Source organism: Saccharomyces mikatae (assembly GCF_947241705.1).
Source record: "Saccharomyces mikatae IFO 1815 strain IFO1815 genome assembly, chromosome: 16".
In the NCBI taxonomy this organism is placed as follows: Eukaryota; Fungi; Ascomycota; class Saccharomycetes; order Saccharomycetales; family Saccharomycetaceae; genus Saccharomyces; species Saccharomyces mikatae.
This window is the reverse complement of record NC_079271.1, coordinates 764,836-777,438: the sequence shown is the minus strand read 5'-3', so window position 1 is coordinate 777,438 and position 12,603 is coordinate 764,836. Positions and strand designations below refer to the sequence as shown.

At 39.7% G+C, this 12,603-nt stretch overlaps 7 protein-coding genes across 7 annotated transcripts; 2 read left to right on the top strand and 5 right to left on the bottom strand.

Annotated features, from left to right (window-relative positions):
• Positions 1-109: 109 nt before the first annotated feature.
• Positions 110-601, top strand: MLC2 (Mlc2p; the record flags this gene model as incomplete). The annotated part of the gene is made up of 1 exon (XM_056226437.1): positions 110-601. The coding sequence occupies one exon, from the start codon at positions 110-112 to the stop codon at positions 599-601; it is 492 nt and encodes a 163-aa protein (XP_056080156.1).
• A 196-nt stretch (positions 602-797) lies between these two features.
• RPO26 (DNA-directed RNA polymerase core subunit RPO26) lies at positions 798-1,341 on the bottom strand (the record flags this gene model as incomplete). Its single annotated transcript, XM_056226436.1, has 2 exons — positions 798-1,245; positions 1,322-1,341. The coding sequence occupies 2 exons, from the start codon at positions 1,339-1,341 to the stop codon at positions 798-800; spliced, it is 468 nt and encodes a 155-aa protein (XP_056080155.1).
• A 225-nt stretch (positions 1,342-1,566) lies between these two features.
• On the top strand, positions 1,567-2,865 carry PZF1 (Pzf1p; the record flags this gene model as incomplete). Its single annotated transcript, XM_056226435.1, has 1 exon — positions 1,567-2,865. One exon carries the CDS (start codon positions 1,567-1,569, stop codon positions 2,863-2,865), a length of 1,299 nt encoding a protein of 432 aa, XP_056080154.1.
• Positions 2,866-3,111: 246 nt separating this feature from the next.
• On the bottom strand, positions 3,112-5,307 carry ATG13 (serine/threonine protein kinase regulatory subunit ATG13; the record flags this gene model as incomplete). The annotated part of the gene is made up of 1 exon (XM_056226434.1): positions 3,112-5,307. The coding sequence occupies one exon, from the start codon at positions 5,305-5,307 to the stop codon at positions 3,112-3,114; it is 2,196 nt and encodes a 731-aa protein (XP_056080153.1).
• Positions 5,308-5,843: 536 nt separating this feature from the next.
• On the bottom strand, positions 5,844-10,454 carry GDB1 (bifunctional 4-alpha-glucanotransferase/amylo-alpha-1,6-glucosidase; the record flags this gene model as incomplete). The annotated part of the gene is made up of 1 exon (XM_056226433.1): positions 5,844-10,454. One exon carries the CDS (start codon positions 10,452-10,454, stop codon positions 5,844-5,846), a length of 4,611 nt encoding a protein of 1,536 aa, XP_056080152.1.
• A 488-nt stretch (positions 10,455-10,942) lies between these two features.
• DPM1 (dolichyl-phosphate beta-D-mannosyltransferase) lies at positions 10,943-11,746 on the bottom strand (the record flags this gene model as incomplete). Its single annotated transcript, XM_056226432.1, has 1 exon — positions 10,943-11,746. One exon carries the CDS (start codon positions 11,744-11,746, stop codon positions 10,943-10,945), a length of 804 nt encoding a protein of 267 aa, XP_056080151.1.
• A 295-nt stretch (positions 11,747-12,041) lies between these two features.
• On the bottom strand, positions 12,042-12,302 carry SMX3 (mRNA splicing protein SMX3; the record flags this gene model as incomplete). The annotated part of the gene is made up of 1 exon (XM_056226431.1): positions 12,042-12,302. One exon carries the CDS (start codon positions 12,300-12,302, stop codon positions 12,042-12,044), a length of 261 nt encoding a protein of 86 aa, XP_056080150.1.
• Positions 12,303-12,603: the final 301 nt, after the last annotated feature.

Sequence of the window (12,603 nt, the reverse complement as noted above, 5' to 3'; positions counted from 1 at the left end):
TATTATTTTCATCTTTATTTTTCATACGTTTCTCATAATTCCAAACAATGCAACAAAGTCAGGGGAAAGAGTTATATCGGATCGATAATTAAAACAAATTTGAATAATTATGGACCATAGTGAATCACTAACATTTAATCAACTTTCGCAGGACTACATAAATAAACTCAAAGATGCGTTCCAATTGCTAGATGGCGATGAAGATGGTATAATTAGTAGGAAAGATCTTACCAAGATATATACAACATTGGGGAAGACATTGACAGATGAAGAATGGTCCAGAATGTTACCTGAGAATGAAACTGCTACGGCAGAGATTGAAGAAGAAGGTGTCAGCTTTCCGATATTCTTATCTATCATGGGGAAGAGCCTATCGCAGTTTCCAGAACGTGAAGAACTGGAGAAAAGTCTAAAATCAGTTGGTAGGGAGCATGATTTGAACGTTCCCCTTAATGAGATTGTTAGTTCTCTGAAGGAGGCGGGTTTTGAAAATCCTGAAGAAGAGTTTGCTAAGCTCTTTAAGCTGTTCACTAGAAGCCAGCAAGCAACCGACGAGAAGACCTTCCGAGGTAAGCTTTTCTTCGATTCAATCACTGATTAAATATTCTATATATACATATAAAGGAGAAAAAGGGAATGGGCAGTTACTCTTTTTATTTATGCAAAAATTTCTCTACCAGCAAGGATCAAGAGTAGCTCTCTCATTCAGTTATCTGCATTACAGAATAAATCGTTCTTCATAGTTATAATAATATACAAACAAAACAAATACACATGAGGAAAAAATGCAGATGCAATCACAAATCCACAATGAGTTCCTCCACACTCCAATCCTCGAAGGAACCATCTGGTAAATATCTTCTAATGACCAAAGGAATTTTCTTTTCAGCCAATTCCTTCATAGCAATACGCAATGGATCAGTTTCACCCTCTAAGTCTACGAAAACTGGCGCATTCATGGAAATTTGCAAGGCCCTTGTGCCTAAAATTCTTGCTCTTTCATACTTCGTCATGTATGGTGTAGTAGCCCTTTGGTCTTTAGGGATGGCTTTTTCCTTAAGTGTCTTTCTTCTTATTTGCTCCTGCTGTTGAAAATCTTCTGGCCCATTACCACCAGTAACAATGGTCTTACCGTTGGAATCCGTAGTTTCACCGTCTTTAAATTGGGGTTTTTCCTGATAGGTTTCCTCATCAGAAAAATGTTCTACATCAAAATCTTCAAAGTTCTCATTACCATCGTTAAACCTGTATCATAATGAAAATTGTTAGTAAATATGGCTCAAACAAAAGTACAAAGTCCGAAAAATATGACATCACATACGCCTCCTCGTAGTCTGACATGATCACTTGCAGCCTTAATCCTTACACTGTTATCCTGATAATTTGTTTAATTTAGCCTTTCTTAAAGGTTGTAATTGATGCCTTTGAATATTTCCAACTCGTGAAAAAAAAAAAATTTTCAATGAATATCATATAATACGAAAATCATTGAACTGTTGAATATTCACTTCAAGAACAATTAAGTTACAAATAAGGTAACTAAGCGCAAGATTGAGGTAGTTAATTATGTATTCAAATGCAGGGGACACTTATAATAATGGAGTTATGCAACCGCATGGATTTAAACAAGAGATCAGTCCCATATCACGATCAGAAAGTTCAGAATCATTAAACAGTTTAACATCTACGAGAAGCTCATCAAGCAATAGGCCAAAGACTTATTTTTGTGATTATGATGGCTGTGATAAGGCATTCACAAGACCATCAATTTTGACTGAACACCAATTGAGCGTACACCAAGGTTTAAGAGCTTTTCAGTGCGATAAGTGTCCTAAATCCTTTGTTAAAAAGAGCCATTTGGAGAGACATTTGTATTCACATTCTGATACGAAACCATTTCAATGCTCATATTGTGGAAAAGGAGTGACAACTCGTCAGCAATTGAAGCGACACGAAGTAACACATACAAAATCATTTATCTGTCCAGAAGAAGGATGTGACCTCCGATTTTACAAGCATCCACAATTAAGGGCACATATTTTATCAGTACATCTACACAAACTATCTTGTCCACATTGTGATAAGAGTTTCCAGAGACCGTATAGACTAAGAAATCATATTTCTAAGCACCATGACCCTGAGGTTGAGAATCCTTACCAGTGTACTTTTGCTGGCTGTTGTAAGGAGTTCCGTATATGGTCGCAGCTACAATCGCATATCAAGAGTGACCATCCCAAGTTGAAATGTCCCGTTTGTAACAAGCCATGTGTGGGGGAAAATGGTTTACAGATGCATATGATTATTCATGATGATTCGTTAGTAACCAAGAACTGGAAATGCCATATATGCCCTGATATATCTTTCTCTAGAAAGCATGATCTTCTCACACATTATGAGTCCATTCATACAGAAGAAGATCTCCCATTAGAATTGAAGTATAAAATTTGCGATATTCAGAAATTAGTTCAGAATGAAGGGATCCAACCGGGAAATGACAAAAACGTCAATGAAGAGGATGGTGAAAAGATTTCTAATAGGTTGAGGAAAAGGAGAAAGCTTACCAAAAACAATGGGTTGGAGCTTTTACAAAGTGAAGTTAACCTAGAAAAGCAACTTGAATCCGGCGAAGATGGGCTGAATCTTTTATTGAATACTGTTGGGAGAAAACACCAATGTTTTTATAGTAAATGTTATAGAACTTTTAGGACAAAAGAAAAATATGACAAACATATAGACAAACATAAAATTCATGAGCTAAAGTTGAAAATATTACAAGAAAAGGAAGGAAATATTGCGGGAGAGAGCCAGAATGAAAAGGGTGGCCAATGTATCTCAGAAGAAAATGCAGCAGCCAGTGCCAAATAGATTTTTTTTTCTTTTGTATGCTAATCTATACCACCTATATACGTACTTACCATAGATTCTGCAATTGGTATATCTGAGTGTACATAATTATATATTCAATTTAACACGATAGACGTGCGAACCTTCAGGAGTTAAAATCATCAAAAAATAAAGGCTACGAACCGATTAAGTAGTGAAGTATTATTTCTCTTGCTTATCCATTTTTCTCATTTATTTGATCCCTTTACAAGAATGATTCACCTTTCTTCAGCTATCTTTAGAAAGATTCATATCACTCATAAAAAACACTAGATCATCATCTTGATCGTCCTCCTCATTATGCATCGTACCACCTCCATCATTACCGCTATGATTGTGATGGTTGCTATTGCTCCTATTGCCATTGTCATTTAGTTTATTTGCAGGTTTATGGAATTTTGCCTGAGCCTGGAAAGGTGCAGTAGTTGGTTGAGAGTAATGGTATGGTTGTCTGATAGGTATCCTACTTTTTATGAAAGAACTTGAAATGCTATCAATTGATCTCGGCGATATCGAACTTTTGAACTTTGTTATGCTGTTTCCCATTTGATTAAGCAAATGGTCCTCCTCCTCATCATCTTCTTCTCCTAGTTGATTGTACTTTTGTATTTTGTTGTCGTTGTGATACGAAGTACTCTCGCCACCAAAAATAGGAGGTAGGCCTGACATACCCTGTTTACTAGCATTCTTATCCAAAGAATTCCTTCTACTATTGAATGCACTAGTAGATGAATTCCCACCTCCTCTAGCAATCAAATGACTTGCATTTACACCCTGAGACATTCTTGAATTCAACAATCCATAATGCATCGAAGGGGAAATCGAAGGCAATGGGGAATGGGAATCTGACCTTCCTCTATGATATGTATGATTAGGATCCATGGACAAACTTACAGACAAATCCTCACTTAAAAGGTCATTGCTTGGTTTCAGATTTTGATATCTAATTAATGAATCAGAAATATTAATATTGGGAGGGTTATTTCTAGTTATTTTTTTGATAGTCAGATCAGGTTTTTCTTCCAATAGTTTAACAAAGTCCATTAAATCTTCCTGTGGTTCTTGGGGTTGTAGTGGGCTCTTGATAGCTTTTGATAGTCTTTCAGCATTTTCCGTGGTTTTTACGCTCGAATGGCGACGAATATTTCCGAACGATGACGAGTACTTTGAGGTGCTTCCTATGCTAGTACCTTCGATATTCATTTGTGGTCCGGAGTTAGAACTTATACTTGGCCTGTGAATTGGTTGTTGATTGAAAAAAGATGAGTTAGAAGGATTTCTGCTCGCACTTTGACTTCCAATCGAACCGACTTTAAACGGCTGAACAGGTCTAGATGTCGGATAGACTTTCTTTTGCCAAGATTGCGGCTCAAAGGAATTGGTTCTTGTACAAGGAGAAAGCGAAAGAGATCTCCTGTCAGGTATCTGCCTTTGTTGTTGATTTTGTTGTTGCGTTTGGTCCTGATTCTGCGTATGTTGTTGTTGTTGTTGTTGTTGTTGTTGTTGATAATGCTCTTCTTTGCGCTGATCACCATGCCCTTCCAGTCCTGGCCGATGTTGTGATTCTTGGGAGTAATGTGGAGCAACTACATGTCTAGCTGAAAATGATTCATCATTGGTATTGCTAATTTCAAATTTCCAATCTCGCCTATACGATACTGAAACTCTCAGAAGCCCAAATTTTGTCCATACCGGTGTGATTTTCTTTTGATCTAAATGAGCTGGCAGGTTTGATTCATTGAGTGCGTTGGAATAGGTGTTAATAATCGGTTTGCTTAATCCTATTCTTCCCTTCGACAAAATTGGTTTAGATCCGTCAAGAACACGCGTCCGGATGCTGACCAGTGGATCTGTGATTGTTATTGAGTTAGGATTACCTTCACTCTGTGAAACATTGTAGGGTTTTATTAATAATTGATACAACTCTGTTGCAGGTAATAATTGTATTAAAGTCAACAAATAACGGAAAAGTAGAACCAACTGTTTGGAAACTTCCTCAACATCAGTCGCATCTTCACGGCGCGATTTGAAGGTTGGTGATGAATTATCTAATTCGATAAGCCACCGTTCCATCACGATTTCCTGCTTCTTAGTTCCTTTACAAACGTTCCATAAATGACCTTCCTGGTCTTTTAATCTAACTAAATGGGAGGAATTTAACTGTCTCAAATCCAAGTAAGTTTCTATCACTAAAGGTGGCAAATCTTTTCGACCATCATAATCAAACCATTTTGATATTATCTGGGGCAGTTCGCCCACTAACTCTGAGTGATCTTCAAACCAAGTGTCGTCAAACAGAAATATATTCTCTGTGGAAGACTGGTACCGACTTGATTCTGTGGAGCATATTAGTAGTGTAGTCTTCAGAAAAAAACTGTCTATCAATTGAAGAACCTCTTTCACTTTATCCTCTTCGGCAACCATGACTCATACTATTTGATTGAACTATAAGCTCTGCTTTCTGTTCAATACCTGGACTCGGAAAGCGTAAATGGAATGTATTTGATACCTATGGATTCTTTCTATATCTATGTGAGGTAACGGAGAGATATACACCCTTATTCCACTTTCTGTCTCCTTCTGTAACTGCCGCTGTTTACTTCCTTGAAGATATAAATCTAAGCGAACTGAATTAACAACAGGGATAATAAATTAACTGTATAAAAAACCTGCTCACTCCAGTTCAAAATGTATGTGGCACTCTTTCACTTCTTATTCTGACGCGTTTTGCCCCTTTGGTTAATACCGTCCCTCACTCTTACGTGTGTTCCCTTTATTTCTTTTATTTTCGTTTCGCTCTCGCTCCTCAAAATGATAATAACTTAACAAAATAAACGATTTTAATTGATTTATTATCAGTAGATGTAGATAGTGATATGATTGTATATACTTATAGTTGAATAGAAAAATAAAAATAGAGTTGGAGAAAAAAAACAGATTATTTTGTAGTTTAGCTATTTTCAAGAATCATCTTCGTAGGCATCCCACAGATCGTAAAATACATCTAACAAACAACCAGAACTCCAGGCCTGTGTGGGGCTTGAATCATCGCATATTTCACCGTTCTTGTTAGTTAACTCTGTCAGTCCTGACCACACACTATTACTGATCCATTCTCTATTGCCTTTCAATCTGTAGTATAATTGCTGGTACAAGTATGAGGATGGTTTTTCCTTGGCAGCGTTTTGGCAACGTGGACTGGTTTTAAAATGGAAGTGATGGAAGGCTCTGAGAAAGTAGCCGTAGAGCCAAACCCATTCAGGACCTTGATGATAGTTTCTACCTTTGGAGGTGGCAAAGTCCTCTGAATCTTCTCCATTATTATAGTAAGGACGATAATTGTAATCGCTTGGGTCTAAAGTACGCATACCTACTGGACCTCTTATCACTTCATCCGCAATAGTGATTGCTTTTATAGCATGTTGAGGGACAAATAATTCTGGTGCCACAGTCATTGCGACAGCAAAATTTGGTCTTAACTGATAGTCTTCATAAGGTTTGCCCGACTTATATAGGTCTCTGTATATTCCTCTTCTGTTTACACCTAATTTAGCATTCACGTCATATTCTGCATCTTCAGATGGATCTTCCGGAATATAATATCTTTTTTCAAAATTGTCTTGAAGCAGTTGGTTCCATTTAACAAAACTAATCTTGTCACCGTCTTGAGTCTCTACATCAGTGAACTTAAACAATCCTTTTTTATTTAGCTCAACAACAAATCTCAAAGCACTTTTTAAAAGCCCATTGATTTCTATTGCCGCACCATCTCTAGGGGTTCCAGGTATACCAACAGAACCTGCCTTTTCGCTTTCTCCCATCTTATCCATCCAGGTACCACAATTATATTGGGATCCCCCGTGGATTAAGCCAGTAGACCAGTCGACGTGTATTTCGACATTAAACCCTTTATCATTCATAACACGATCTAAATTTGGTCCTGCATTAGCCTCTCTGAATTTAATTCCTTTAGCATGTCTACTTAAAATCTCGTAAACAATCTCTTCTATGCTACTAGAGTAACTAAACGCCCTTGGATCATCTACGAGAATGAAAGTGTCATCCAGTGGGAACCTTCTTGTTATTCGTTCTTGTAAAATTCCTTCACCATTAGGAACAATATAAATGTAGTCTTGTATAGCTTGCAAGAAGAACCACGCAGCATCACGTGCATTATATCTTGGGTTCCTGCCAGCATCCAGTAAATTTGGTATTAAGCCGTGCTTCAAAGTTTTCGCGAAAGCTAATATATGTGCCTTAGCCTCCTCAAATCTACCAGTGGTTAACAAAATACCTCTTAACGATATAAATACATCTCTACCCCAACATCTCATGTAGTTTACACTGAAATGTGGCAAACCAGCAGCCATAGAAGGTACATTCTCGCCTGGCAAAATAGAAGTCGATTTCATTCTGGAAACCATTTGAATAGATGTCATCGATAAGCTTTGTACAAATAGCGTTGATTTACCAATATTAGGAGACATCAACTGAATCGCTTTCAACCGACAACAACCGTAAAGAATCCCTATAATTAGAGCGAAATAGCTGGGTACTAAATAGCTTGGTAACTTTTTCACTCTATCGAATCTTGAACGTAACCAGTTTTGCACTTCAGTGATTCCTGCTTCATCGCTGTAGTATTTCAGCCTGTCGATAGTATAATCTAAAGCCCAATGACCATTTCTTAAATTTGCACTTAAGGGATGTGCCAAATCGTTATAAAAAACAATTTTCCTTAAGACAGAGACCCAACCTTGTAGGCCACAATACACCGGCTTTCCAAAATCAGGAATAATATAAGCACCACCTTCACCAGCGCTAACATCATATTCTTCTGGCTCGCTACGGTATAAGACGGAATTTATTGATTCTAGAGTCAAGTTTGATGTGGCCTTTAGAGCACCTGATCTAATAAAATGATCAAGGGACTCATCGACACCATTTTGTTGGGTCTCAAAAATGGCAATAGATCCTTGGGGGAACTCGTCCGGTAGTTTAATGGTTGAAAGTTTCTTTACATCATCGTAAGAAATATCAAACCCTTCAAGCTCCTTTAACTTCGTTGGAATACCCTTAATGAAATTATTATCATCAGGAATCTCATCACCAACTCTTTCTAAAGCATATGAGAATTTTAGAGAACATTTGGATTGATTCAACACCACCGGGGGTAAAGTCTCATTTTGATCACCGTTTTGTGAAAATTTCATTCTGGCAATCAAGTACCAACCTTTGCCAGATTTAACATCCATACGATGGAAAGTGATATACTGGCCCTGATGATGCACATGCATTTCAGAGTCTTCAATGTCATAAGCATTTTTACCTATGCTTGTTCTAATCGAATTCAAAGTTGCCTTGACTTTGGTTATTCCCATTGAGGAATCAGTAGTCGGGATAGAAACGTCATAGAGCCTTTTTTCAGTGACCAAGTTCAACAAATGTGGGAATATTTCGTCGTAACCATAAACAGATCCAATGGCGGAGGAGCAAAGCGCTACTAAAGCGGCATTAGGTAAAGTGTCCTCCACTGTTCTTTTTTCGAATGGAGTCTCGTTATCGTGAGTACAGTCCATGAATAAGGCATGTGGCGGAGTGGCGGTTAAAATCTTTGGAATCATTATTTCGGAGACACATCTAATGGAGCTATCATTTGCATCGCTAAAACAATGTTCTTCATTCAAATTGATATCTGCAGGATATGAGAAATCGTCCATAGGAACAAATTTATAGGATCCAATCGGCCTACCTCCATGTTTATGGATTAGCCTCGACAACTCCTCTTCGGACCAAGCTTGCATTGCTTCCCTGATCAGCGAGGAAATACCCAATCTTTCAACAAACAGACAATCAAGTGTCTCGGAACCAGAAAACAGTTCTGCTACGACGTAAAGATTCGGATTGTATTTTCTTGCTAAATCCAGAAAATATTCGCCAACGTGTAAGGGGGTAGAATGGCAGTTGTCGATTCTGAACCCATCAAATATCTTAGCGTTCATTTCTATATACTTGGACATTCTTTCCCACAGGTACGGAGAATCATCGGGACCTTTGCCGTATCTAAGCTTGACACAATCTCCCCACACGATTACTTCTCTACGCAAGTAGGCTCTTGAATTTTGCGATGCAAAATCCACCAGTGGGTTACCATTCCATATCCAACCGTTGTTGGCAAGAGCGTAGTTAATACCATCTTTCCCTTTGAACCTCGTAAAATAAGGTTCTGTTAGGGGCACCTTGGCGGTTACTGGACCCTGTTTAGGCCCATTATCATCTATTCTCAAGTACTTGATACGATTAAACAACTGCTCGAGTATCTCACTAACGTCATCATCGTATTCTCTATAGAGTGGTAAGTTGACCTCATTCACAATATTTTGAGCGATGGTCAAAAAAGTCTCGTTGTCATCGCTCTCTTCATCGCTGATGAGCTTTAATAGTTGAACAAATTTGGGCACGTCAATTCTGTTTGAGTTTCTTTCGCCAAGGATGCCAAAATTGGGTTCAGTGACATTATCCTTGACAAAGGAGGCCAGCTTTACGCAATCGGACGAGATATCTTTAATATCCTCGGGGAAATTATAGTTCTCATTACATTCGTCATTCCAATGAGCCTTTGTTTCCTGAAGCGTCGTTTGAACGTTCACTGCATAGTATTCCCAGAGCTTCAACGACCCGAGAACATGCACTTTGATACCGTCCATTATCCGGAAAAGATCTTCTATATTATTTAGTTCTGTAGGATACCCCCAGGATTTCAGATTATTGCTAAAATTGAGTAGTTCCTGATCGAGCTCAATGGCACTGATCAAATGTGGAGCCGTGATATGGTTGTACCCAGCTTCTGGGTGCTCAACCAGCCAAGGAGAATTATTTGCAGTGTGATTGAAGACAATGTCAGTCAGGGAGAGCATGTTCAGATCGCGATGCAGGTGTTTAACTAAATTATCCACCTCTTCAGGAGATTTGAAGTGCTTCTGATCAAACTGTAATTGGTCGTATATAGAATAAGGTGAATTTGACTCGCCTCTTTCCTGCAGGGGAGTAAAATGCACCATGTTGTAGTTTTTGGCGGCGATTTTTGATAGAATAGGCTCCCAGTCGGAGCCCAGCCATTTAGAAACGACACTCTGCATGGCAATAGAATTTAAGGGAAGAAATTGATCGTTTATGTAAAGCATGGGCAAGGCAACAAAGTAGTATTTCCTTGTTGTCTCCAGCTTTTCTCGATCATTCCTGAAGGACAGATAAAAGCAGTACGAACCTGGAGCGTAGATGTTCAAGTCAATGCAGTCGTCCTCATGGAAGCTGGAATGAATCATTCTCTTGTAAAATTTGTCTCTCTTGAAAGGTGTGTTGTGATCTGGTGGACAATTTGTCCAAACCAACCCATCTCTAGCGACGGGAGAACCTGCAGAAATTAATAGTTTAACCGTGTATAGCGGTTGGTCCTTTGGGGCGTCCTTAGGCAGCGGAATCGGTGGTAGCGTTAAGACACCTTTGCCGTAAGAGCAACTTGTAACGGGTTCACCGGTATCCGATAAACGTAGCAGTAAAGATCTATTCATAGAGTAGTAGATACTAAGAACGATTGTAAGCGTCGATTTGACTAGGAGTCGAGAGGTATAATACTACGATATGACTTAAATGAGCGCAGTATTATGTACGAGCTTCATATATATAATCATGAAGAAACCGGGGGGGAGGAAAGATTAAGGGAGCAAAGTCTCGAGAAGAATTGACCTTTTCAAGGGGTTGTGTTGCTGTGACAAAAAAGAAAATAAGATAAAGCCTGATACAATTTTGGTAGCGCCGCGTGGAGAAACAATGCAGTAGGGTTGAGGAACAATTTCCGAACCCTATGGGCGAGCCAAGGTTAAAGAGAGCTACACCCTGATTAGTTTACTGCTGTCACCCTAGGGCAATTTATACGTGAATAATGATGGTAAAGGAAAGAAAAAAGGGGAATAGAAAGACGAAATAAAGGGCATACAACAGAAAAAAAGTACGTAGAGACAGTATAAAAAGAAGTATTCTTTGTCACCATTCACCAGGTTTAGAAGACCAAATGGTATAGCTGGTAGCATACGTAGAAGAACAAAATGGACCAGAAAGTGATGAACAAGATAAGGTTGTTTGCACCAAACTTGAAAACGTACAGCTCCTTAAGTTGCTGCAGGTACTGAATGATGACTTTGCCTGATAGCTTGGATTCACCTTCTGTTCTGACACCAAAAGTAAATGGCACTTCTCCAATCGCGACTCTAGGGTCCCTTGGTAGAGGTAGCTTAGCGAGGAGCTCGAGGGCAATCTTGAAACCTTGCGAGTTGATATCTTTAGAGTTGCAGTTCTCGAGATACTTCTTTTGTAGGCCGAAGAAGCCACTCATGGGGTCGGAAGCGATAGTCAAAGGTCTAGCCATCATTCTAGCAGTAGAGGAGATGACGCGTCTGTACATAGGCCAGTCCTTGTCGATACCGACGCCTGGGGCGTATCTGGTTCCCAGGGTGAATGCGTGCTCGTGCAAAGACTCGAACATCTTGGGCACGCTCTCGGGAGGGTGTTGTAGGTCTGCGTCCATGCACACCAGGTACTGACCCTTGGCCTCGTAGAACCCCTTGAGCACGGCGGAAGATAGGCCGCGCTCATTTGTCCTCACAATGATGCGGACGTTGTAGCCCTGGTGAGCAAGAGTGTCCACCTCCTCAACGGAGCCATCCTGCGAGTTGTCGTCGACAAAGATCAACTCGGTCTTCCTGGCCATTTCAGGGCTCATGCCGGCAAACAGTCTGGTTGTCAAGGGTTTGATGTTCAGCTTTTCATGGTAGGCGGGGACGATAACAGAGTACTCAATGCTCATTGTGTGTGTGTAATTGGCGTGATAGCGTTGTAACTGTAGCTGTTTAAGCAGAGTTGAGAACACGTAAGTATGCCGAAAATTTTTCTAGTAGTGAGAAGCCTTTATTTTTCCCAAACGCTATATCATCATGCGAGGGAAATGCAGAAGCAGGAAGAAAAAAGCAAATTAGCATAGAATATAATAAAACAGAAAAGAGAAACATAACAATACGCGCGATGTGAATGCTATAGAGAACGGTATCGTGTTACAATAGAGGGGTATATAATGGTATGTAGGGGAGGCACGTGCGATCGTCTTAGTTCGGCAGCTGCCTGATGTAGAGCACATTGTTGCAACGGATGAAGATCTCGCCCAGAGTGCCGTGCGAGACACCCGCGACGAACTCCTCTGCTTCATTCAATTGCAGATTGAAGTAGTTATCTGTAGACACAAGCGTGCCTCTGTATTCGGTGTTGTTGAACTTGAGCTTGACGCCCACACGGTGGTTGACCAGACCCTTGAGGAATGGCTTCGGGTTCACCGGCTGCATCGCGTTGATATCATTGCCCTCACTCATATTCTTAACTTATTGTAGCGTGCTATGGTATGCCGTGCTGCACTGTCCTTCGTGAGCTTGCTCATTGCTCATAGAGATTGTTTCTAATTACTGTTCTTTCTTGTTCAATATACGCTGAGAGGAAAAGATGTGGATCTGGAATGTATTACCCGGCTATTCTAGTTTTAGCTTCAACTTTCTTCTCCTGACAGCGTGAGAGTCGTAATTATCACTTCAAGAAGACAGTGTAGCCGGTAATGATTAAATGGATAATCGTTACCGGGAATGGCGTACTAGGTTGCGGTACTGTTGTTTTATCATC